The sequence below is a fragment of the Antechinus flavipes genome, chromosome 1 (assembly GCF_016432865.1).
Source record: "Antechinus flavipes isolate AdamAnt ecotype Samford, QLD, Australia chromosome 1, AdamAnt_v2, whole genome shotgun sequence".
Taxonomy (NCBI): domain Eukaryota; kingdom Metazoa; phylum Chordata; class Mammalia; order Dasyuromorphia; family Dasyuridae; genus Antechinus; species Antechinus flavipes.
The window spans coordinates 116,661,629-116,688,566 of NC_067398.1; the positions used below are offsets into that span (position 1 = coordinate 116,661,629).

General features: G+C 34.1%; 1 protein-coding gene across 3 annotated transcripts in view; it reads right to left on the reverse strand.

Moving 5' to 3' along the window:
* XPO6 (exportin 6) overlaps window positions 1-26,938 on the reverse strand; it is a 119,802-nt gene that overhangs the window by 11,889 nt on the left and 80,975 nt on the right. For all 3 annotated transcript variants that reach the window (XM_051988366.1, XM_051988374.1, XM_051988357.1), the window contains exons 13-17: window positions 14,039-14,198; window positions 7,756-7,848; window positions 5,452-5,596; window positions 1,714-1,860; window positions 822-1,011 (exon numbers count right to left, since the gene is read on the reverse strand). In XM_051988366.1, the coding sequence (XP_051844326.1) occupies window positions 822-1,011; window positions 1,714-1,860; window positions 5,452-5,596; window positions 7,756-7,848; window positions 14,039-14,198 (735 nt within the window). The remainder of the gene's footprint in view (window positions 1-821; window positions 1,012-1,713; window positions 1,861-5,451; window positions 5,597-7,755; window positions 7,849-14,038; window positions 14,199-26,938) is intronic.

Consider the following 26,938-nt stretch of genomic DNA (forward strand, 5'->3'; position numbering starts at 1 on the left):
TGGTCCAGAGGATGAGCACTGGCTTCAGAGTCAGAGGCACAAGGATCAAATCTTTTCTCTGGGGTTCTCAATCCAGATGACCAGACAACTCTTTTAATCTTCCTACTTAACACTCTAAAACACTAGCTTCATCATCTATAAAATCAGACTTGTACTAGATGGTTTCTGTGGTCCCCTCTAGCTCTACATCAACCACATCACCTTGACTCCAGGTAAATACTGACGTTCAGAATATATTTCAAAAACAGATGGTCTTAGGCCCTGAAGTCAGGAAGACCTGAGTTCAAAGCCAGTCTCAGACACCTAATACTTCCTAGATGTGTGACCCTGAGCAAGTCATTTAACTCTAATTGCGACTCAAAATATAATAATAAAGATTAGATTCAAAAAGAGATGATCTTACTTGATCCTATTTGTACCCCTAAATTTAGCCTTTGCAAAGTAGACAGTATTCACAAGCTTGAAAGGATGAACACATAAACACTAATCAAGAAATCCATCTCCCCTGAGTTCATCAATTCTCTTGACTGTTAAGCTAAGATATGATAAAGAAGTTGCAGATCCTTCTTATTCAGACAACTTTGCAGAAAGCAGGTATAATGGTGTGGTAGACAACTTTCCCACTAACCTAGTTGTGTGGATTCAATGCAAATCATTTGATCTCTTTGGCTTATTGGTTTCCTCCTCCCATGAAATACAGATACATCTATTTCTGCATAGCCTCCAAGTCTATTATATGGATCATGTGAGCATGGTTGTGAAAATTTTTTGAACTATTATCAGGATTCCACTGTTATTAATCAGTAACCTAATACACTTACTATCTTCCAACTGCATCTTCCTCTGTGGGACAATGGCACTGGATTTCAGGTGGCGATAGTCTCGGGTCAGAGCTGAAATGAGGCTGGCATGGTTTGTTGAACGCACTGCCCACTGCTGCTCACTTTCTGGGAGGTTTGGCCAAGGAAGCAGTAGTACATTGGAGAGGGCTCGGCATACCAACACCTGGGCCTAGGAAAGACAGCCATGAACAACTAATATATATTTTTTTTAAAATGGGAATCTACAAACATACACTGGCATCAGAATCACAAACATGAAAGTTCAACAAGTAATGCACATACATACAGACTCCACCCCACTCCTACCTCTTTGTAACTGCCCAAACAAGAAAGTTTAACCATCATGTTCCTGCCTTAAATTATTATTTTCTCTAAGGGGCTAATTACATATTATGTCATTGGGGGATTTTCAAAGAAAATGTCCTTCAAGTTCCTTGAATTTATAGCTAAAGATTCTTATCCCTCCTCTAAATATTCCAAGTAGAAACAGCTTATTTCCTCCACCCTAATTTTTAGCTTGAGACTTCTCATGAGCTAATAAAGGGGGTTTATCTAAAATCTTATCAATCTCAAAAAACAGACCCTATACACCATAAAGAAAGTGTAAACACACTTACATTTGGAGTCAAAATACCTGTTTCTGAAGGAGAATGATAAGACAAAATCTTTTTCTATGAGTCTGTTCCTAAACCAGAATTTTCTTAATAGCTTAGACTAGGAAGAATACTAGAATGTGATCATTTTAGAAGTTCAATCCTAACAATCTGCAAAAATTAATCTTTTAGTGAAAGATATGAAAATAAATATCTATCTAAAGTTATGAACAAGAGCTGGATTTTTATCCAGCCAAAGAACTTAATTCAACTCTTACCTTATCCACAAGTGGCTGGGCAGAAGTATCTGTGATTCTGTTGAATACTTTCTGAACTGCTGGGATGCTGATGAGAAAGACTGGCCGCACTGTAGTGGCTAAAGAGACCAGTAAATGGCACGCAGACAAGAGTAATTTCTCCTGTACCTGAGGAAGACAAAATCCAGTAATTCCATTTATTGGAACTAGATATAGGACAGAGACGCTAATTAAAAGACACACTAATTTTTCCTTTCTTTCCTAAACCAAATTTCAATTTTAATGTTGCCAAATCATAACTCTCAAATCATAAGAAATTCTCCCTCTGTAATTTCTTTCAGATTCCACTCTTCCTCATTATTTCCACAGACTTCCTATCTGGAATACTTCCAAAGTCTCTGCCACAAATTTCTGCCTGTCTTAATTCATCCTGAATAGAATAGCCAGGCTTTTTTCAATCACCCTTTTTAAATTTAACTCCCTATAAACTTTACAATATAAACATTCAGTTGTCTCAACTATGCACAAAATTCCCACTCTACCTTACTTACCTCTTTATACTCTCCCATCAAAACCTCTCTATCCAAATGAAGCTATACATTACAATCTTGATCTTACTCTGATTTTTGGTCACATTACTTCCCTGCCTGCAATGACCTTTTCTCTTGTATACTCTCAAAGATGGGAAACTCACCTTTCCTCTAAGAAGTCTTCTCTAACTGCACCCAAGAATTATTCTCCAGGTTAATGCTTCAACACTCCTCATCTACAATTTATAATTTATTGCAACTTTTTTATTTTTCTCTCATTTCTGTGCTCCCCCTCACCCCCGCCTCTCCTTTTCAAACTGGATCCATCCTCTGAGGCTTTTAAAAAAAAAAAAAACTGTCTCAAAGTCTTGTCCTTATAATGAATCTTATTCACATTAAGCACTATAATTGATAATACTCAAATGTAGGCTTTTTATATGCCCTTAGGATAATAGGGTAGTCTGAAAAACCAATAACTACTGATTACCTACAAAAAGACAAAACACAGCCCTATATTCCATGAATTTACAATCATTAAGAGGAAGGAAGAAGTAATAACACAAACACAATAATACAGTGATGAAAAAAAAAGTCATTTTTAGGTAAGGTCCAAGTAAGCAGCAAAGATAAATAATAAAGGAATCAAATATGACACTTAACCATGATGGCCATATTTACAGTCAATTCAGATACTTAAGACACAATCTCAGAATTATGAGGGATTTGAGAGATCTAATCCAAAAGCTACCTAAAACATTTACAATATTTCCTACAATAATTATCCAAGATCTGTTCAAAGACAACACCCCTACAGGTATAACAGAAAATACACTAGGACCAGAGGTAGTCGATTTAATTTGAACAGCTCTACTATGAGAATTTTCCCCCTACATTAAGCTAAAAATTGTCTCCCTCTACTTCTTGCCACTACTCCTAGATAGTTTAGTTCTCCAAGATAAAGCAAAAACAAATCTAATAATAATTCCTCTTCCACATGCTAATAATCTTTAAAATATAAGAAAGCACACATAGACAGCACTTTTGTGATACACTACTCTCCCAACTCCAAGCCTTCTCTTCTTCTGGTTTCAAATAATCCTTTTTATGACATGCCTTCAGGACTTTTTATCATCACCTTCTGACTTACTGACATTCTTCTTAAAATGTGATGTCTAAGACTTAGACATTTTATATGTGACTTGAGACAAGAAGGAGCATCATATTATTTTTTAATCTGAGGCACTATATATCTAACTAATGCAATCCAGAATCTATTATATCACATGGATGAATCATGTTGATCCTGCAATCCACTAAAATACCCAGGTCTTTCAAATAAACTGCCATCTAACTATTTTTCCTATTCGATTCTTATTCCAGTACAGGACTTTATATGTATTCCCATTAAATTTGATCTTTTAAAATCAGCCTACTGTTCCAATCTTTTGGGCTCTTTTTGATCCCAATTTTATTTTTATTTTATTTTAAATTTATTTTTCACAGTTCTAGGGTAACAGTGAATATGGTAATCATGCTATGTCATCATTAAGTCCTTGGAAATGTACAACAGAGCCAGTAGTTGTCTATAGCTCTACTAAAAACCTACCTTCAGGATGACTTTGATCCATTATTCAATAACATAGGTCTAGAAACTTTAATCATAGGCCCACAAAGTCATGCCATATGGATCTGCAAGGCCCTGGGGGATACAAAGATAAACTAAAACCCAGTTCTCGGTCTCAAGAAGTTTATAATCTAATATTTCAAGCTGGATTCTGAAAGATGGATGGAACTTTAAAAAGTAAGTAATAGAGAGATGGGAAAGAATTGCAGCTAATAAGTCCTAGGATGTTTTAATATTTTAATATTAAGCAATAACAGATTGTACCATTTTTTAGCCTAGAATGACAAGAATGACAAGACCTTTCTGGCACCAACCAAGAAAATTTTGCTTTGTTCACTCTACCTTTATGATTAAACCTATACTCATTATTATCCAACTGGCACCTATTCATTTGACTTGGTATAAGGTGGTGGGAAGTGAGTGAGAGAAGCAATCCTCAGTATATTCTACTATTTTTGCTACTACCATGAGGCCACTGCACAACTTCCTTAAACCCTCTACCACCTTCAAATCAGTAAGTTAATTTTAACAAGAGTTTACTAATTCCATAGAAAAAGACAAGTCATTTCTAAGTATATTCTGAAATAAAAGTGATATAAACCAAGAATCCAGAAATAATCAAGAACAAAATCCTTTTCTACAATCATTAGAATCCCAACATTTTTGACATTAATAAATAATAATCAAAATCTTATTCTCATTGTTTTCATAGGCATCTTTTGCTTCCACCATAGTTTCCAATATAATGCTTCATGATAACTATATCTTTTACAGTGAGGAAAAGTCCTTTACTATACATGTATGCATGAAATCTGTTTTTAAGAGAATATTCCCTCATACAATGCCAAAAGACTATGAAGTGAATACTTTCTATCTGTGATTATATTTCCTTGATTACATTTTATCATGCTTTCCTTCAGCAGAAAAATATTTACTCTATAAGCATGAATTTAGGAGCAGAAGTTCTGAGGACAAGAGATCCAAATTCTTATATCTAGTTCACAGATGTTTACTGAAAAATGTGCAAAGTAAAATCAAACATAGGCATTTCCTACCTCCACTCCTCTTTTCCAAATATAAAATACTTCTGTAGAAATATTAATACAGATCATTCAAGGTTAATAATGACTTCACATGGATCATACTATCCTGAGTGTGAATATACTGCTGCCTTTATCTATTCAAACATTACCAGAGACTAGCAAAAGATGAAGTCAAGGCAGCAAGAAGATATAAGCCTGAGGAGACAGTATACTTTATATGTAGAAAGAGCACCAGTCACAAAATCTTGGTTCTCCCAAATTCTAGTTCTGCAATATAAGGGGAAACATTTAACTTGAATAACACAATTTTGTTATCTTACTGGATTGTTTTGAACAAAGTATCTATTATAAAGCTATAAAATATTATATATAGAAGTGTAAGGACTGCCCATATATCTGGGTCAAATGCACAACAGGTGCACACAGATGTTCAACATGAGCATTTATTGAAAATACTGGTCTTCTGCAAAAGTTTTTGACCTTTCCACAAGAAAGTGGATTTTAAAATCATTTTTATTGACTCCCAACCCTGAGCCAAAACTGGCTCTCTATATTTCAATACCTTGGAACTAATAAGAGGTGTGACTGCTTCCATGGCAGTGGAGACCAGCGAGATGAACTGCTGTGGGTTCTGTCGATGAGCTTCACTATAAAATTGTGCTAACCAATGAGAGTAAGCCTGGAGCGCTGCCAGGGACTGAGCATGACTGGGAAAAGAGAAAGAAGACTACATTTTAAAGCTTATGGTAATAATCTATCACCAACTAAGTTTTCTTCTGGAACAGGAATTCCATCAACAAAAGTGGCATTTTATCAATGTGACAGACACAGTGGAAAGCTATTACCTTTTCATGTAGCACCTAACAAATGAAAAAATGCTGGATACTTTACAGTGTAATAATTAAGAAAATAGTAAAGTTATTTTTAAAAAAATACAACTTGTAAAATAATGTATAATCTTCAAAATTACTACCTTAATTTCACATCAACAGTTAAGGTTCTTTTTGGTGGCACAGTGGATAAAGTACCAGTCCTGAAGTCAGGAGGACCTGAGTTCAAATCTGGTCTCAGATATTTAACACTTCCTAGCTATGTGACCCTGGGCAAGTCACTTAACCCCAACAGCCTCAGCCAAAAAAGAAAAAAAAAAAGTTAAGGCCAGCTATTAAATATTATTAATTAACAATTACAATCAGCTTTAATTATACTTTTTAAGTGACAGGTATTTAAGGGAGCCTTATTAAGGCACTAAAATAGAAATGAAATTCTGGAGCTCTGGTATCCTCCTAGCTACATGATAAATTTTAAAATACAGAAACAGGTTTGCTTTCTCCAGAGTCTGTACTGTGCCTTATAAATCATTAAAGTTAAATAATTATTATTAAATAAAAGAGAAATCAAAAGTAATGTTACATCCTCCTCAAGAATCAAAAAAGTAGAGATAGTAATCAAACTCACTAAACAAAAGATGCTTTAAAATTACTGTCTTAAAGCCACTTAAAGGAAATATAATCAGTGTATCTAAAATCTGGAGTACTACTCTAATTATTTTGTGTATAAATCAGCTTGATAATCGTGCTCTTTAACCTCCTTATAAGAATGAATTGCTGAAGAAAAAGAAAATGACAAAGTTTATTTTTCCATTTGAAGATTTTACTTAATGTATCAAATACAAATTTAATAAAATTACTAGATGAGTACTTGGAGAACCTGGGCAAGGGTTAAGAGGGAGAAGTGGGACAAGGAAGACATACTGGATTCACTGAATTTTAAAGCTGAGAAGTAACTTTACAAGTTACTTGTTCAACACTTACCCAAAGCATAATTTCTCTCTAAATTATCCCGCCAAAATTTTCATTTAGTCATTAATTGAAAATCTTCTGTGATACAGAGTTCATTACCACAAAAGGCAACATTTACAGAGAATTCTAATTTTTTAAAAGTACTACCTTAGGCTGAAATATACTTCCCTGTAATTTTTAACCAATTGGTCATTTGGTTCTGCCTCCACTGGCTAGTATTTACTGATTTACTTAAATGAAATACATATCTTTGGCCAAGACAAATCAAAGTACCATTAGAATTACTATCACATTTTCCATGAAACTAACTTCAGATTTCTTTAAAGCTGGATATAACAATACTGAAAACCATCATCCAACTTAGGGCATGAGAAATTCATGCCTTTATACTCTGATCACACTCCCCAAATCCAGAAAATTTGTGAAGACTGCAGCAGAAAATGGAAAAGGAAAACAACATATGCTCTTAGAAAAGCTGGAAAGGAAAGAGAAAGGGAAGAAAAATGACAGGTAGAGAGGAAAGTAAGACCTACAGGGGAGAAGGGGAAGAGAGATAGAAGATTATGAAGAAAAGAAAAGGAGGGGGAGAGGGAGGAGAGCAACAAGATGAGGCAGAGAAGAAAAGGAAGAAAGAAATATAAGAGGAGAGAAAGGAAAAGGGACAGAAAGGGAGAAGATAAAAAAAGGATAGGGAATAAGAAGGGCAGGAAGAAGGCAGAAAACTAGGAGAAAAGGGGAAGGGAAAGGAAAGGAAATGAGAAGGAAGGAAAGAAAGTACAGAGAGAAGGAAGACAAGGATGAAGAGCAAAAAGGAAGGAGACAGAGAAAGAATGAGGATAACTAGGGAAGACAAGAAAAAGGAGGGAAAGGAAAAGGAAAAAACCCTAAGGCACATATGTGTATGTAGTGAAGAGGGGTAGAGTACTTATAATTAATATTCTCATCTCCATACCACTCTCATTTTTTGGCTTCTTTGGATTCTGTAAGAATTCTGTCAAGAGTAAATCTTGTACCTAAAAAAATAGAACTTTACACCTAGACAGGAAAAAAAAATCCATACTCACACATCAATGAGGTCAGGTTTCAATACTGATGGCACAGCAGTTTCAATGTTGTACAATTTTATCTGGGATCCATATAAAGTTACTTTAACCAATCTGTTGGGGCAGGGGAAGGGGATAAGAGAGACGGGAACAAAAAATAGAAAGCAATAGTGAAAAAAAACTAACTATATTATTCAATAGCTATATCAAAATAACAGAATAGGACACTAAAATGGCTTTCAAAAGTCAAAATGTGACTAAATTTGCTGTTTTGCTGAATTTAAATAGATAGGAGTAGGCATTTTTGTATAACACAGGGGCCTTATGAAACTTAAATCTCTTTAATAAACTGTCTTCTGTTTAAATGTTGTTTGAAAATGGTTTGTCCTAGAAGAAATACTGAATGTTTTAGAAGAGTTTCAATAGTAAGGTTAGATTTCATTTTAATCTCTATGATAGGCAAGTTATAAAAACTGTTGGTTGCTAAGGAGAACATTGCATACAAATTACCAGTAAATACCCTAACGGTAGCTAAATTTCTTTCCCAAGAGGAAAAATTCTGCCTCCTTTGAAGTGGAAAATTATTCCCTACTGATTGGGAAGAGAAAGCCAAAAAGTATTTACCCTGCTGACATGAGATATGCACCTAAGCTTTCCATTTCTATTCAGATGATTTAAAAAAAAAAAAAAAAAAAAAAAAAAACCTTTTTTCCCCTCCAGAACTTCTCCCTCTGATAACTAAGAGAGAAAAGTATAAGTGGCAAACCAAACAAAAGCCTTGCGGTTTTAATAATAAATTAAGGAAGTAGGGAAAAGAAGCCAAGCATCTATTATTTTTTTCTTTGAAGCCATAAAAAGAGATCTATGAATCATAAATTAAGAATTTATAAAAAAAAAGGTAGCAAACCGTATGCTGGATTTGTTTAAGTTTTGCTCTTTGCTAGCATTTTATAAATGTATTTCAATACTTTGATCTGGTATATTCCCACCAACCAAGCAGAAATCTTGGTTTCTTGCAATCTATCCATGTTTCTATCAAATGTTAACATCCTTCTATTAATCCTCACATTATGCTGGAAGCCTTCCTCTAGATATACAGATATTGTAAGGATACCATAGGAATAATTTAAGCTGTCCATTTGTTATTCTTCCTCTTTCACTAGATGATTGTCTCACCTCCCTTTAAAATAGTTTATCTTTCTGACAACATCCTTTGTTGACCTTGGGAGCACTCTACCAAGATCCCCTAGAGATGATAACAACCTATTCCTTTCTCAGATATTAACCAACTCCCACCCTCTTCACCTTTGTGATTCTGAAGCTCCCCTCCCCAAACATGTTTAAACTGTGTTCTCCATCCTGCAACTGACCATTCCATTATTCCCATCCATCCCCCACAATCCAAATCCCAGTGTCTCACATTAAAATTACCCATGACTTCTACTGTTCTCTTAAAGTTATAAATTTCGTTTCATTTTAATCCATTTTCTTTCTCACTCTTTCCATCTTCTTGCATTCACTGAGACTTGGCTGTCTCCTGATACCCTTTCTAATACTTTTATTCACAGCCCTAAGCATGGCCAAGCTACGGGAGCCGAAATATCACTGATTCCACTCCTCTCTTTTTACTATTACCACTCAATAAACTCTGCTACTTTGAAATTCATTCAAAAGAAATTTATCATTCAATCAAAATTCTGGCAGCTATCTACTAACCTCCAAGACAACCCTTTCCTCAATAAGTTCAGTATGTGGCTGATAACTGTTTTCTTTTGTCTAATTCCTGGCCTTTATATAATACTAGGAGACTTCAATATACATAATAATGATGGTCCTTCAAATACCTTCACTTCCTAATTCCTCAATCTACCTTCAGCTCTCCATTTTACCTCAGCTACATACAGAAATGGGTAAGACCTTTGATCCAATCATCATCCACAAGTGTTCCACTTCCATGCTCATCAATTTAATTCTCTTTTTTGATTGTAAACTGTTGTCATTCCACTCTATGCCATGTAACTTCTAAACTGTCTTTACCACCAAATAAAATTTCTCCTTCCTTATCACATCTCTAACTGCCTATCAGATATCTAAAAGTGAATATTGCAGATATCTCAAAATTGAACTTAAAATCACTTCCCACCAAACTCTCCTTTCTTCCTAACCTTCCTATTACTGTCAAGGATACCACTATACTCCAAGCCCCCCAGGCTCTAACCTCAAAGCTATCATCTTTGACTCTTCACTCCCTCATGTCCAATCTTGCTAAGATTTGTAGATTTTTACAACTTTTACAATTTTTATAACAACTCTCAAGCACTCTCCTCTCTAAATACTGGTGCAGAACCTCATCCACTCAAGTCTGGAGTTCAAGTGGTAAGTCTTCTAGTTATTCTACTTCCCTCAATTCTTTCTCCTCACTTCAGACTGTCCTTCAGTCAACTATCAAACTGATCTCTCTAAAGCACAGCTTTGATTTGACCATATCACTCACTTCTCCATTCAATTAATTACAGTAGATCCTTATTACTATCTCTGGGAACAAATATACAAAATTCATTTGGCTTTTAAAGTTCTCAATAACAGTTTTCTTACGCCTTCTTTTCACCTTCCTCACCCTGGCACATATGTTGTGACAATGGTCTCCTTGCTGTTCCTCACACAAAGCATTCATCTCTTGACTCTGATCCTTAGCACTGATTGTCCCTCATGTCTAGAATTCTCTCCTTCCTCATCACCACCTTCTGACTTCTGTGCCTTTCTCCAAGATCCTGTTAACAACCATATTTTAAGAGAAGTTGTTCCTGTCTCTCTCAGTTCTACCACATTCCTTTTGGTGATTATATCCTGAATTATCTTGTTTGCACACTACTGTCTGCATTTTGTCTCCCCCAATAGAGTGGAAGCATCTTGAAATCAGGTACTGTTTTTGCCCTTCTCTATATCCTCAGTGCTTAAGCACAGTGCCTACTATATATTAGGTACTTAATAAATGCACAGCTCTCCTAAAACATTTGTTGTATTTTTTTTAATTTGTGTTTGTTGTGCATATTATGTTACATATGACTTAGTTATACTTACTGCCTTTTGACAACAGTTTTAATTCTTCAAAGATTGTTAACATTCCATGAAAGTAATTCATCAGTAATAGAAGAACAGTGATGCTAAATAACTGGTTGAATTAGGGGGCTACTTGGGATTGCTAAAAGCACTAGGGAATTTCTAAAAGGCAATCTAGCACTCAATCTGATTTTTTTTCCTACTGTTCATTTCTAAACGCTTTTAATTTATACATTGTAGCCTGGACAGTGGGCTTTCTTTAATCACTGTATTTTTTCCTATATAGCCAAGTTTTCTGAACTCTTGAGTGACTGTGGATCTCATTCAAAAGTTCTGTAACGTTTGCTGCAACCACAATGTCATTAACAAACATCTGCAGGACCTCCATCTATAGTACTCTATACTATACTTATACTCTTTGCAAAATATCCTCTATGGCAAAAGCGAAAGTTTATGGTGAGCAATTTCACCTTGTTCTATGCCTCCCTTGATGTTAATGATCAGAAGATCACTGAACAAACTTATTTCTCCTATTTCTTTTGAGTAATTGTTTATGATTTGGATATTTTGAAAACAGATTTTTTAAAATAGCATTTATTTTTCTGAATCAAATGCATTCTTACAGTTAACAAAAAATACAATGTTCTCTTATATTCCCTTTTGTTCAGTTGTATAATTTTAAAGATGTGGTCTGCTATGAAATAACAATTTTTTTTTAATTTTAAAATCTGGTTGCTTTCTTAAAATTCCATCAAAGATCCATTATGTGCAGATTACTCTCATAAAGATTTTGCAGCACTGGAAAAGTATCTGACACACTTAAATAACATAATTTTTCCAGTCTTCTGGAATCAATAAATCAAATCAATAAAAGATTCCTAAATTCATTCCAAATTTGTCTTTTTCAGAAAAGGCCTTCTCTATATACTTGATCCGATTGAGCTGCACTACTCACCATTTTCTTTTTTGTAAGATTTCAACTCCTTATGCAGCACTCCAGGAACTATGATAAAGTACAAATGTATTGGTTCCACCAACAATGACAGAAGAGTTTGTTTTGGCTAGTCTGACAAACCTATCTATATAGTATAAAAACAAGATAATGGGGAAGGAAAGATAGAGGATCAGGTGGTACTGGAGCTGAGCTCTGAAGAAAACTAGAGACTCTAGGTGACAGAAGTTAGAAGGAGGGACATGCTACTGGTGCAACATAGCATATCCTGAACCCAATATCATACTCCTTGACACATGGTAGACATTTAATAAATGTTTACTGACAATGTTAAAAGAAGCAAGGAGATGAAGTGCTATGAGGGAAAAAGAGCAAGAAGGTTAGTGTGGCTAGACTGGAAAATGCACGAAGAAGAGTAATATAAAGATGGAAAGAGAGGATGGAGCCATATTATGAAGGACTTTAAAAAGCTAAACAGAAGAGTTCATATTTTATCCTCAAGGCAATATAGAATTATTAGTGTATATTGAGTATGGAAGTAAAATGATCAGAGCTGTGCTTCAAAAATGTCATTTTTAGCAAATGCAAGAAGGATGAACTAGAGAGGGAAGAGAATAGAGGCAGGGGAATCAATTAGGAGTATACTGCAAAAGCTCAAGTGAAACGTTAACGAAGGCCTAAAAAATTTGTGTGAGTGGAGAAAAAGGGACAGAGAGATCCTGTGGTGGTACACTTGCAACTATACTTGCAATAGACCATATATGTGAGATGAGGGAAAGTAACAAGTCTTCAAAGAGTGAGGACTCTAGAAACTACAAAGCCAGGTGCCTGCAAGTATTGTCTTCTTAAAAGAAATAAAGAATTCAGGGGAAGCTAGGTGACATAATGAATAGAGCATCAGCCCTGAAGTCAGGAGGACCTGAGTTCAAATCTAGCCTCAGACACTTAACACTTCCTAGCTGTGTGACCCTGAGTAAGTCACTTAACCCCAACTGCCTCAGCAAAATAATAAATAAAAAAAATAAGGAATTCGAAAAAGAGAAAGATTTCAGAGGAACAATAGTTTTGTTTTAGATATGCCAAGTTCAAAATGATGCTAAGACAACTGGTTCAAAATAACCAATAGGCACTTAGGTACCCACAAAATTAAATTACATATCTTTTAAGTACTACCAATAAATGAGTGAGGAGATTTAAGATGAGGTAAAATTATTTGGAATTAGATACATTTGAACATATTTGTAGGCATATGGAAAGAGCTAGTGGAAAAATATAGCTTGAATGCATAGCTGAATGTGGATGTCTATTTTAACAGTCCCTAAGTAAATGGAAATCAGTTAAAAAATGTAGACTGGCTGTTGTTGAAGAGTATAATATCAAAATTCTGACTCTTAGAAACAGCTCTGCTTTGAAACATGCTAAAAATTAAATATACCTAAGTTAATGTGTAATTAAATAAAGAAGAAAGCTGAGAAATCAGTCAGCAGATTTCCCCAAAATAACAAAGAATGGGGTAGATTTGGGGGGGGGGGGTGAATTGTGTATTACAATCATTGAGAAAATTGGGAGAATGCTCTGTAGGTCAGTAGAGAGTGGCAACAAAAATAGAACAGTTCAAAATTCTAGATCCCTTTATCAAAAACCATGAAAGCATGGTGGCTAATATTACAATAAGAACAAAGAAATGATATTTGGGGAAGAAAGAACTAAATGAAAGTTAAAAAATCTAGCATGAGAGTAACAAGATATCTCTATTATACAAAATATCCTAAAATTTGTGGCACAGAATAATTAACTAGACTTTCTACTAAATAATGGACTAGCACAATGTAAGTGAAAAAAAAGAAAAACAAACAACAAAACACAACCCCCAAATGCCGATTATATATAATGACATATATATAATGATTATATATAATGACAAGGTTAGTTCCAAAGGAGGGAAGAGAAAATGCACTTCCTTCTCCTCTTTACAGAACTGGGAAGACTATAGATGTGGAATCTTACAGCTATTCAATCAAACTTTCATACAAAGATAGCTCTCTGAGTAGATGAATTGTGAGAGATCGATTTGGAAATGAAGGTGAAGTAAAAATTAAAATATATTATTTAGCAAAAAACGACAACAAAGAAACAAAAGCAGCAACATTTTTTGTGCAACAAAATGCAAAGCAAAATGTTTTCACTTGGTTTCTGGTGGAATTAATATCATCCTTTAGAATTTATATAAAAAGTTCCTCAAAACAATAACAAAGCTACCAAGAAATGACTTACACTGTGCCTTTTGCTTACCTCTCCACAACCGTAAGTGCATCGTTGAATCTGGCAGCAAACATATCTCCAATAAAATATTCAGCTAATCGGCCAACAGCCTGGAGGAGAGAGCTCAAGTCTCTGAGAGAACAGTGTAACCGTCGGCAATCATTCTCTGCTGTGATGTTCAACCTGTGACCTGAAACACACCATTATTGTCAGTTTCACAGGGTAAAAAATGCTTTGAGTTACTTCTATAAATAATAATTTATCTAACTCAGAAGACAGTCAAAGAAATCCTCAAAACAAAAAATCCCAGCCAACTTGACTATAACTATGACTGAGGCCAACCTGGAAAAAATTTTGGTCAATAAATGTAGGATCTAGTCCCTGAATTTAGAAATGAAGAAACTTAGAACCCAAAAGTTAAAGTGATTTATCCAAGGGGATACAGATAATAGGAAAAAGGCAGGATTAAGAAATGAAAATAACAAGCACTCATTTCTTTTAAGAACAATCTATTCAAGTAAACAAATTCTATACCCAATTCAAAATCCAAATTAAATAGCCTCCTTGCAACTGGAAATTTTTTTATTTCATCTAATCATAAAAGCTAATAAAGAGGAGAAACTCATGGCAAACTGCTTCTTCCTGTTTGTGGTATTAATCATTTTTTCCTAATAGAATTGTATTAACATCCCTCTAACAAATTTTTACTGCTAAGCAAAAAATGTTACCTTGTCTCCCTCTGCTGGCTGTTAACAGTCAGGTATATATAGCATCATCCAATCAATGACTGGTGAGAATAAAAATATAACATTTGTACTTAAGTCTAAGTATTCAAACATTCTGAGAGCAAGAGCATTGTGGTCCACACTCAAGGACAGGCAAGATTTTTACCTAGCAAGATTTTTGCATAAGATATGGTTTGAGTCTTAACCTACAGCAAAAGTAATAGGCTGATGGGTTCTCACAGTAGTCACAACCACTAAGCTAAACCTAACAGGCTAAGCTTAGAAGAGGAAAAGGAAGTAAAAGGATTGCAAAAACCAAAATGAGAAGGAAATTCCTACAGGGCAAAAGGGAATGGATAGTGCAGTGTCAATTCTGAAAATTCCTAGAATGCCCCAAATAAAAGACGCTTCTCTTAGGGGTCTTGCCTAAAAATATCTCCTACTACACTTCCTGAAATTCTATCAATTAGAAATTCACTTGAATCATTATATTCTTAAAATTCACTTATGTACCAATATCCAATCAGAGACATATTTGATGAGTTAGTTTCCTCTTAAAATTCAAATTCCTTCCAAGAATTAAGGGAAATTGTTTTCCTATTCTTAATAAAGTGAGAACGAAACTGATATTCTATCTTATTAAACCAATTCCTACCTGAGATGGGCTCATTGAAAGAATGGAAATGCCAAAATATATAGAGAATTGACTCTAATCTATAAGAAATCAAACCATTCTCCAATTAATAAACGGTCAAAGGATATGAACAGACAATTCTCAGACGAAGAAATTGAAACTATTTATAGACATATGAAAATATGCTCCAAATCATTATTAATCAGAGAAATGCAAATTAAGACAACTCTGAGATACCACTACACACCTGTCAGATTGGCTAGAATGACAGGAAAAGATAATGGGGAATGTTGGAGGGGATGTGGGAAAACAGGGACACTGATACATTGTTGGTGGAATTGTGAACACATCCAGCCATTCTGGAGAGCAATTTGGAACTATGCTCAGAAAGTTATCAAACTGTGCATACCATTTGATCCAGCAGTATTACTACTGGGCTTATACCCCAAAGAGATCTTAAAGAAGGGAAAGGGACCTGTATGTGCCAAAATGTTTGTGGCAGCCCTGTTTGTAGTGGCTAGAAGCTGGAAAATGAAAGGATGTCCATCAATTGGAGAATGGTTGAGTAAATTGTGGTATATGAACATTATGGAATATTATTGTTCTGTAAGGAATGACCAGCAGGATGAATACAGAGAGGACTGGCGAGACTTACATGAACAGATGCTGAGTGAAATGAGCAGAACCAGGAGATCATTATATACCTCAACAACGAAACTGTTTGAGGATGTATTCTGATGGAAGTGGATCTCTTCGATAAAGAGAGCCTTAGTTGATCAAAGATGGACAGAAGCAGCTACACCCAGAGAAAGAACACTGCGAAATGAATATAAACTGCTTGCATTTTTGTTTTTCTTCCCGGGTTATTTATACCTTCTGAATTCAATTCTCCCTGTGCAACAAGAAAACTGTTCGGTTCTGCACACATATATTGTATCTAGCATATACTGCAACCCATTCAACATGTAAAGGACTGTTTGCCATCTGGGGGAAGGGGTGGAGGGAGGGAGGGGAAAAATCGGAACAGAAGTGAATGCAAGGGATAATGCTGTAAAAAAGTACCCTGACATGCGTTCTATCAATAAAAAGTTATTTAAAAAAAAAAAAAAAAGAAAGAATGGAAATGTTCAAGGAGATGTAGGGTGGCGCAGTGGATAAAGGGCCAGCCCTGAAGTCAAGAGGACCTGAATTTAAATTCGGCCTCAGACACTTCTTCCTAGCTGTGTGACCCTGGGCAAGTCACTTAACCCCAATTGCCTCAGAAGAGAGAAAGAGAAAGAGAGAGAAAAGGGGGGGGGGGGGGGAGGGGGAGGGGGAGAGGAAGGAAGGAGGGAGGGAGGGAAAGGGAAATATGGATACATTTATGGCAGAAGCAATAAAGCTTTGTGCAACTACATGCTGCCTTCATTAAGGTAGGCCTAATTTCCCAAAGAATAAACAGAGCAACCAAATTATTTTTGAATGTTAAAATTACTGTCGGGCTTCCTTCAAAGCAAGTTTCTACGTTATTCTTTCACAAACTAGCAAAAATTTCAAGTCAATAAAAGAGTTTAAATAGTTAGACTGACACTGTACTTCCCAATGCAGAAAAGACTACAGTTAACAGGGGTTAAAGAAAATGGAATCAAATTAGATAAATACAAGGGAAGTAAACAAGAGCCAGAAAACTACACAATTTAGACTAGTGCTAAATAACCATGATCTCTCTCTATTTCTCCCAGAGACCAGAAGAAAAGCCACTCTTCCCTTCAAAAAAAATAGGGTCTCCAATTTCCTTCTTTTCTTCTTTCCTTCTCTTCCTTTTCTGAAAGTTTTGGGAGTAAAGGCAGAGGGAACAACATAGAAGGAGGTGGAATCTCACTTTCTTATTGTGAAATAACCTCACAGTCTTATAAGATCTGGGTTTGCAGATATTTTAAAGTCTGCTTAATCATGCTGCCTTCATTAAGGTAGGCCTAACTTCCCAAAGAATAAACAGAGCAACCAAATTATTTTTGAATGTTATATTTACTGTAGGGCTTCCTTCAAAGCAAGTTTCTACGTTATTCTTTCACAAACTAGCAAAAATTTCAAGTCAATATAAGAGTTTAAATAGTTAGACTGACACTGTACTTCCCAATGCAGAAAAGACTACAGTTAACTATTCAAAGTGATTTACTTAAGACATTCAATAGAGCAGGGTATAATAATATACTCTCCTTTCTTCACAATTTCCCTTTTTACCAGCTCTGTCCTCCATTTCTACTTTAGAAAAAAAAATCATTTCTACATCAAAGTCAGATAATTTGTTACATTAAATGGAACTGCCTGTTCACATAGGCAGTTCTTATAAAAGAACTTACATAAAAAACTTATAAAAACTCTGTTTCATTTAAAATTGAATATTACTGGATATGTAATAATACTGGATTACTCAAATTTTTAAGTTTTGCACTGAAATAGAAAAATTTCCAAACTAATTTTCCTCAAGCATCATTCTAATGTCAATTTTCTGATCAAAATTCTCCAATATCTCCCTGCTGCATACTATAATACAAAGTACAAACTCTTCAACATGGTATTGAAAACTTTCACATGATGGGACAAATACATGTCTTTTTTTTAATCTTATCTCCCATTATTCTCCTATATGTACTTAACAAGGACGAGCAAACTATACTACTTACTATTCCACAAACATCCCCCACACTTTGCAGATAGAAGGAATAACTCAATTCAACAAACATTCATTAAATATTAAACAAGTGACCCTATGTACTTTATGATATTGATAATTCTATCTGATATCATTAAATGTGTGTTTATCTCACCCAGTAAGTACTAACTCTTTAAGGACTGGTTATATGTGCTTCATCTTTCTATTCCCAAATTCTTTTAAGCAGTGACTTGAACACAATAATGATTCAAATATTTAATAAATTAAACTGCTAAAAATAAACTGTGCAGTGAAATGAGAAGAACCAGGAGATCATTATACATTTCAACAATACTATATGAGGATCAATTCTGATGGACGTGGCTCTCTTCAGCAATGAGAGGATCCAAATCAATTCCAATTGATAAGTAATGAACAGAACCAGCTGCACCCAGAGAAAAAACACTGGGAATTGAGTATGGGCCACCCCACAGCATTTCCACTCTTTCTGTTATTGTTTGCTTGCATTTTTGTTTTTTCTTCTCAGGTTACTTTCTTTCTAAATCTTATTTTTCTTGTGAAGTAAGATAACTGTATAAATATGTATACATATACTATATTTAACATATATTTTAACATGTATGGAACTATCTGCTATCTAGGGGAGGAGGTGGAGAGAAAGAAGGGAAAAGTTGAAACAGAAGTTTTTGCATGGGTCAATGTTGAAAAATTACCCATGCATGTGTTTTGTATATAAAAAGCTATAGTAAAACTATATATATAATAAAATAAAATAAAAACATTAATTTAAAAAAATAAATTGTGCGTAGGATTAACTACAGATGGCAGTGATAAAAAAAATAAAAAAGCATTCTTTTTTTACATGAATGCTTGGCTTAGCACACTGTAAACAATAGACATTTAAAGGTTTGTTGAATGAATTCAAAGAATCACAAGCAAGGAAAATTATATAAAAGTTTAACCAAGTTCTATAATAATTGATAAAAGTAGAAAAAAGTGCTAACTGGTATAGCGCTTTAATTAATTATCTATAAGGAAAAGACAGATGAGCTGAAACTGTGGTTGACTTTTATTTTTTAATGTTTACAATGATGACAAAGTCATTTTTAAATGAGCATACAAAAATTGAATCTATAAAGTCAAAGCAACCTAAAGTTCCACTAACATATAAAAATTAATTATCATAAAATAGGCCTTGCACCTAATAAACTGAGGAAAATGAGACAGACACAGACACACACGGTTTATATACTTCATTAGAGATTTGTTCCACGCACATTTTTCCCACACCAAGGATGAGAGAATTCTCACTATCCTCTCCCACCAAAAAAAAAAAGAAAACAGGAAAAATATGAAACATATTAAAATGAGCTCTCCTTCATCTACGAGTACTGAAACATAAGAGCACAGGTTTAGAAAACCAAATCATCTTGAGTGTTTATGAGTTTTACAACACAAACTGGGAGCAACAGCTGGCAAGATACACTGGTGAACTACTTCATCCCACTCATTTAACTAATAATACACAAAGAAGGGAAATAGTACAAACATATTCCATTATGGAATACAGACTTTTGGTAATTCAAATAATTAAAATCCAATCATATGTGCATTAATAGTTGAAATTAAGCAACCAAAAAAAGAAACCAAGACCAGAAATAGATGAGAAAAAACAGGCACAAAAACCTTTCTTGGCTAACTGGTGAAACTTCCTTTCCTAGAAAGCATCTCCTTTATCCAGAGAATAAAATGCCCACCCAAGTAAAAACAGAAGGATACAAAATGTCTTAGGTCAAATACAAACTAGATATGACCCAGACAAACAAAGAATCTGAAATTAACTTTACAAGAAACTCACAAGTCAACTCTAAGTTTATTGATGGAATAAAGCCATCAATAAGTGAGAATACTTAATAATCATTGCCTCTATAAATTCAATAATAAAAATGGAAGAACAATTAAATGGTCTGAATAACATCTTTCATTTCAATCTTTACTGAGAAAAAATAGAAATAGAAAAATAGAAAAAATTGACTTCTCAATTATCTTTTATAGCATCCAGATTAAATAGTGGTAAATACAAAGGATATTCTAAGCTTAACCATCTAAAACTACAACTACAACTAGGTATTCTTCACTGAAAAACTGAAGAATTTAAAAATGAAATTGTGGAAATCTTGGCCAAAATGTACATTCTATGAAAAAAAAAAAAAAGTTTGTTGTAACAAAAACATTAGCCCAATATACCAGCAATATACTAGTATATTGCAGTATATACCAGAAGCCATACTAGATCACAAAACATTAGTCAGTGTTATCAGGAATAATAAACAAATGAACGAATGAATGTTACTCTACTCATGAGCAAAATGATGCTCTGTGTGTATTCCAAGAAATCAGTTGCCAATTCAAAATAAATAAATCAAATTGGAGAAAAGGAACTGAAAAGACAAAACTTTATATAATGCAAAATAAAACAGCAATTTTCAATTCCCCCAAAACAGTGGGGGAAAAGAGAAGAGGGAAATCAGATTTTTCACATGTTGAAAAGTATCAATGGAGTGAATAATGACTTCTCCAAAAGAAACCAGATAGAGGATATTTCAGGAAAAATAAAACCAAGTACTATTTACATTGTAGATGGTAACATTATCAAAGTCATTTAGTACACAGTGGTTCAAGAAGAGTTTAGACAAATTTCTGAATAATCCCTATATGTTATTATAAGAGAGTAGCTATGTCAGGCATATCTTTTTTAACTTTTCCCAATTACACAGTTTATATATTTTTTTTAATTTTGAGTTCTAAATTCTCTCCTTTCCTTCCTTCACTGAGAAAGCAAGTAATTTCATTTTAAGTTATAATATAGTCATTCAAAACTTATTTCCATATGAGCCCATTTTTGTAAAAAAAGAAAAAAAAGTCATAAAAAATAAAAATAGTGTTGTTTTTTTAAGCAAGCTTTGATATGCATTCAGATTACATTTGTTCTTTCCTCTAGAGATGGACAGGATTTTTCATCATTAATCTTTTGGAATTGTCTTGGGTCATATTACTGCGAATAGCTAGATCATTCACAGTGGATGATCATCCAATATTGCTGTGAATGTGAACAACTATGGGCCTGCTTCTTTCACTTTCATCAATTCACTTAAGTCTTTCCAGATTTTTCTGAAAGCATTTTGCCCATCATTTCTTATAGCACCATATTACCTATCAAGACTTATTCATCCATTCTCCAATTGATGGATATCCCCTCAATTTCGAATTCTTTGCCAGTATAAAAAGGGCTATATTCTTATACATTTAGGTCCTTTTCTTCCCCTCCCATCTGCCTTTTTTTACGCCTTTTTTAAATCTCTTTGGGAAACAGACCTAATAATAGTATTTCTGGATCAAAGGATATAGAGTTTTATCTGAACACAGTTCCAAGTTGCTCTCCAAAATAATCGAATCAGTGCACAATTCTACAAATAGTACTGTATTGTCCCAATTTTCCCAAACTTACTTCAACATATTTTCCTTTATTGTCATATTAGCCAATCTGATAGTATGAGGTGCTTTAATTTGCATTTGTCTAATCAATAGTGATTTGGAACATATGACTATAGTTTTTATTTCTCCATCTGAAAATTGTTCAAATCCTTTGACTACTTATCAGTTAGTCAATGACATTTTTATAAATCTCAGTTCTCTAGTTAAGAAATGGTACCTCTATCAGAAAAATTTATGTTTCTTCAGTCATGAGTACTATATATTTCCTTTCTTCCAATTTCCCCCTCATTTATCTTTGTCTTTGACACTATTCCTCTTCAAAAGTGTTGTGCTTCTGACCACTACCTCTTCCAATCCACTCTCCCTTATGACAGCCCACTACTCTGCTTCTCTTATTCCCTTCTTCCTCCTATTTTTCTGTAGGGCAAGGTAAACTTCTATACCCAATTGAATGTGTATATTATTCTGAGTTAATTCCAATGAGAACAAGATTCGAGTGTTGTTCTTCACTAGCCTCTACCATGGTAAAAGTTCATTTGCACTTCTTGATGATTTACCTCATTTTACCCTTACCCTCACCCTTACCCCTTTTTCCCAGTGTATCCCTCTTTCTCACTTTTTAATTTTACTTTTTTTTAAAGATATCATCCCATTATCATCAACTCATACCCATGCTTTTTATCTATGTATATTTCTTCTGTCTTAATAATGATAAAGTGCTCAGGAATTACAAGTATCACTTTATCATGTAAAACTGTATATACTTAGCCTTATTGAGTTCCTTTATGGTTTCTCTTTCCTGTTTACAATTTTATGCTCCTCCTGAGTCTTGTATTTAAAAGATTTTATATTCAGGGCTGGTGTTGTCATCAGGAATGCCTGAAAGTTCTCCATTTCACTAAATATCCATTCCCCCTACCCCACAAAAAATTTATATTCAGTTTAGTCTGGATAATAGATTTTTTAGTCATAAGTCATAAACTTAGGCCTTTTGCTCTCCATTCTATTACCTTCTAAACTCTCCTTCATATGTAGAAACTGCTAAATCTTGTTATCCTGTCTCCCCAATATTTAAATTTTTCTTTCATGCTGCTTGAAATATTTTCTCATTGATGTGGGAGCTCTGGAATTTGACTTTAATATTCCTGAGTTTTCATTTGAAAATCTCTTATAAGAGGTAAGTGATGGATTTTTTTCAATTTCTCTTTTACCCTCGATACCAGGGCAATTCTCCTTAATAGTTTCTTAAAAGATGATGACCAGAATTAGCATGGCAGAAACGAGGCATGGACCCATACTTAACACACTTAACACTTATCTTGATAAAATCAAAATGAGTTCATGATTTAGGCATAAAGAACAAGAATTATAAGTAAATAAAAAGAACATAGGATAGTTTATCTCTCAGACTTGTGGAGGAGTAAGGAATGTGACCAAAGAAGAACTAGAGATCATTACTGATCACAAAGTAAAAAACTTTAATTATATCCAGTTAAAAAGCTTTTTCCAAACAAACAAAACTAATGCAAACAAGATTAGAAGGGAAGCAATAAACTGGGAAAACATTTTTACAGTTAAAGGTTCTGATATATATATATAGATATATATATATAGAGAGAGAGAGAGAGAGAGAGAGAGAGAAATGACTCTAAGGTATAAGAAATCAAGCCATTCTCCAATTGATAAATGGTCAAAGGATATGAACAGACAATTTTCAGATAATGAAATTCAAACTATTTCTATTCATATGAAAGAATGTTCCAAATCACTATTGATCAGAGAAACGCAAATTAAGACAACTCAGAAATACCACTACACACCTGTCAGATTGGCTAAGATGACAGGAAAAAATAATGATGAATGTTGGAGGGGATGTGGGAAAACTGGAACACTGATACATTGCTGGTGGAGTTGTGAATGGATCCAACCATTCTGGAGAGCAATTTGGAACTATACTCAAAAAGTTATCAAACTGTGCATGCCTTTTGATCCAGCAGTGTTTCTACTGGGTTTATATTCCAAAGCGATATAAAGAAGGGAAAGGGACCTACATGTGCAAAAATGTTTGTGGCAGCACTTTTCATAGTGGCTAGAAACTGAAAATTGAATGGATACCCAATCAATTGGAATGGCTGGATAAATTGTGGTACATTAATGTTATGGAATATTATTGTTCTGTAAGAAATGACCAGCAGAATGATTTCAGAGAGGCCTGCAGAGACTTACATGAACTGATGCTGAGTGAAATGAGCAGAACCAGGAGATCATTATACACTTCAACAACAATACTATATGAGGATAAATTCTGATGGAAGTGGATATCTTCAGCAATGAGAAGATCCAATTCAGTTCCAATTGATCAATGATGAACAGAACCAGCTACACCCAGAGAAAGTACACTGGGAAATGAATGCAGACTGCTTAAATTTTTGTTTTTCTTCCCACTTTATTTTTATCTTTCTAAATCTGATTTTCCTTGTGCAACAAGAGAATTGTATAAATATGTACACATATATTGTATTTAAAATATTCTTTAACATGTTTAACATGTAAGATACTTCTTGCCTTCTAAAGAAGGGGGTGGAAGGAAGGGAAAAGTTGGAACAGAAGTGAGTGCAAGGGACAATATTGAAAAATTACCCATTCATATGATCTGTCAATATAAAGCTACAATAATTTTTTAAAATTTATAATATATATATATTTTAAAATTATTGTAGCTTTATATATTTTATATATTATATATATGTGTTATATATATATATATATATATATATATATATATATTGTGTATATATATATGATATATATATATATATAAAAAAGATGATGTCCAGGCTCTTTTTCTGATCATGGCTTTCGGGTAGTCAAGTAATTCTTAAAATTAACTCTCCTCAATCTGTTTTCCAGATCAGTTGTTTTTCCAATGAGATATTTTACTCTTTTTTCTATTTTTTCATTTTTTTAAAATTTTGCTTCATTTTTTCGTTGAGGTCTCATGGAATCATTTGCTTCTATTTGTCCAATTCAAACTTTTAAGGATTTATTTTCTTTAATCAATTTTTATACCTCCTTTTCCTTTTACCTACTTTTTAAGAAAGTTTCTTCTTCAGCAGATTTTTGTATATCTTTTTTCGTGTAACCTCATTTTTAGAGAGTTTTTCACTAAATTTTTAATTTATTTTTTTCCATTGCGCCAATCTGCTTTTTTAAGGTGTTTACTTTCTTCAGTGGACTTTTGTACCTCTTTTACCATTTGGCCTATGCTGTTTTTTAAGGTGTTACTTTCTCATATTTCTTCTTTTTGTGCCTCTTTTACCAAGCCATCAACTCTTTTTTTCATGATTTTGTGGTATCACTTTCATTTCTTTTCCCAACGTTTTCTTCTACTTTTCTTATTTAATTTTTAAAATCCTTTTTGGGTATTTCCAGAAATCCATATTTTTCTTCCAGATTTTGGATGCAACTATTTTGACTTTGATGTGTTGTTCTGAGTTTCAGTTAAAATCTTCCTAGTAACCATAGGTCAAATTATTTTTTGTTATTGTTGTTTGCTAATTTTTTCAGCCTACTTCTTGACTTTTAGGTTAAAGTTGTGTTCTGCTCTCATGGGGGCCCCAGTTCCAGGTTTTTGTGCTGCTACTGTTTGGGGAGAAGGGCTATAAAGTTTTCAGTTTTTGCAAAACTGTAGGATCCAAGGAAATGTAAAGGCATTCCTTCTCCTGGCATTGCTCTCTTCAATGAGAGACCACAAGTACTCTTTTTTCTGTCCTACAACTGTGGTCTGAGTTCAATTCCCCCATGGCCTCCCTCTTTACCCCAGGACTGCAACCCAGAACTCGCAAAGAGGCAATGCAATGAACCCTACATCTAGTGTCAGCAAAGGGTCTCCTGTACTCTTTCTTCTGACTAATGTAACATTGCCTCCTCTTTACCATCTATGGGCAGATAGCTCCAGAAACCATCCCCACAAATTCCATTGTATGCTGCTGATTTGTATAGGGCAGCCTATGCTAGATTGCTCTCCATTCTTACCCCAATAAGACAGATCTTTTCTACCAAGCTTCCAAGTCGTCATAGGCTAGAAAACTGCATCACCCCATTCTTTTGTTCTTTCTGCAGCTCCAAAATTCATTTTGAGGGGCTAATTTAGAGTTGCTTGGAGGGGAATTTAGAAGAGCTCAGTTGAGTCCCTGCCTTTCCTCTACCATCTTGGCACTAACCTTCCCCCCAGCCTAATCAGTCACATTACTTAGTCTATGCTTGCCAACTTGGAAAACCTCTCCAACAAAATGCCCTTGACAAAATACATCCCAAAAATAAAACAATAACTTGCTGGATGTCTAGTCTGAACTAATTTGCCACCATTTTCTGCTCAAATTCAAAAACTTGAAAAAGAAAAAAATTAAGAAAGTCAAGATGGTTTCTAACTAAAAGTTTTGTGGGGTTTTTTTTATCCAGTCTAAAAAAAACAAATTGTGTACATTATTAGCATTATTCAAGAAAATATTTACCAAATATACATAGGTAAGGATGCAACACTATGAAGGGATGTAAAGAAATAATACAATACTGCAAATCTGGAGACCTGAATTCTGGGGCCTCGTCTCTAAAGGGAAAAGAGTTCAACTAAGTGATCTCTAAAGCCCCTCTTGGGTTTAAGATTCTACGATATTTTATCTCAGAATCATGCTTGTATAAAATAGCAGGAAAAGTGCCGTACTTGAAGTCTGCAACTAGGTTCAAATTCTCTTTCATTAATTTTTACTAACTGTATGACTTTGGGTAAGTTACTTTTTAGACTTCAGGTTCCTCATCTATAGAATAAAGAGTGAAGTAAAAATTTCTGAAATGTATTTGAATTGCCTATGATTTTATTGAATTGAAATGCCTATGATCTTCTGCTTTCAGTCTAACACTCTTTCCAATTTACATCCCTAAAAACAACACAGCCCGCACCAATTCCTATGTAAACTTATTAAATAAACAATAGAAAAAATAACCCAACAAATTCTGCAGAAAAACAGAATTATTAGGTCATAATCTTATTAGATAAAAGCTAAAGTCTTTGATCTTGAGCACTCAACAAAATTTGTGGGACATAGTAGGCACTTAAGACTTGTATGACAAATAAAACAATTTTGACATAAATAAAATTTATTCTATTTATTTCTGAGGGGAAATTTGATATTTTATACAGGTTGTAAATGATACCATTCTAGACAAAAGAAATACAGATTTAATGTGCTTAAGTCAAATTCATTTATTACAGATTAAGAGATTTCATGAAGTAATTTGATTTGGAAAGTAGTCTAATAAAAGTCCATTCAAATAACTTTATTCTCATCCACTCCCTGTTTGAAGCCATTTATCCATCTCAGTATTCAAAAAGTATATTTTTACTTGATGTGTGCCAAAGT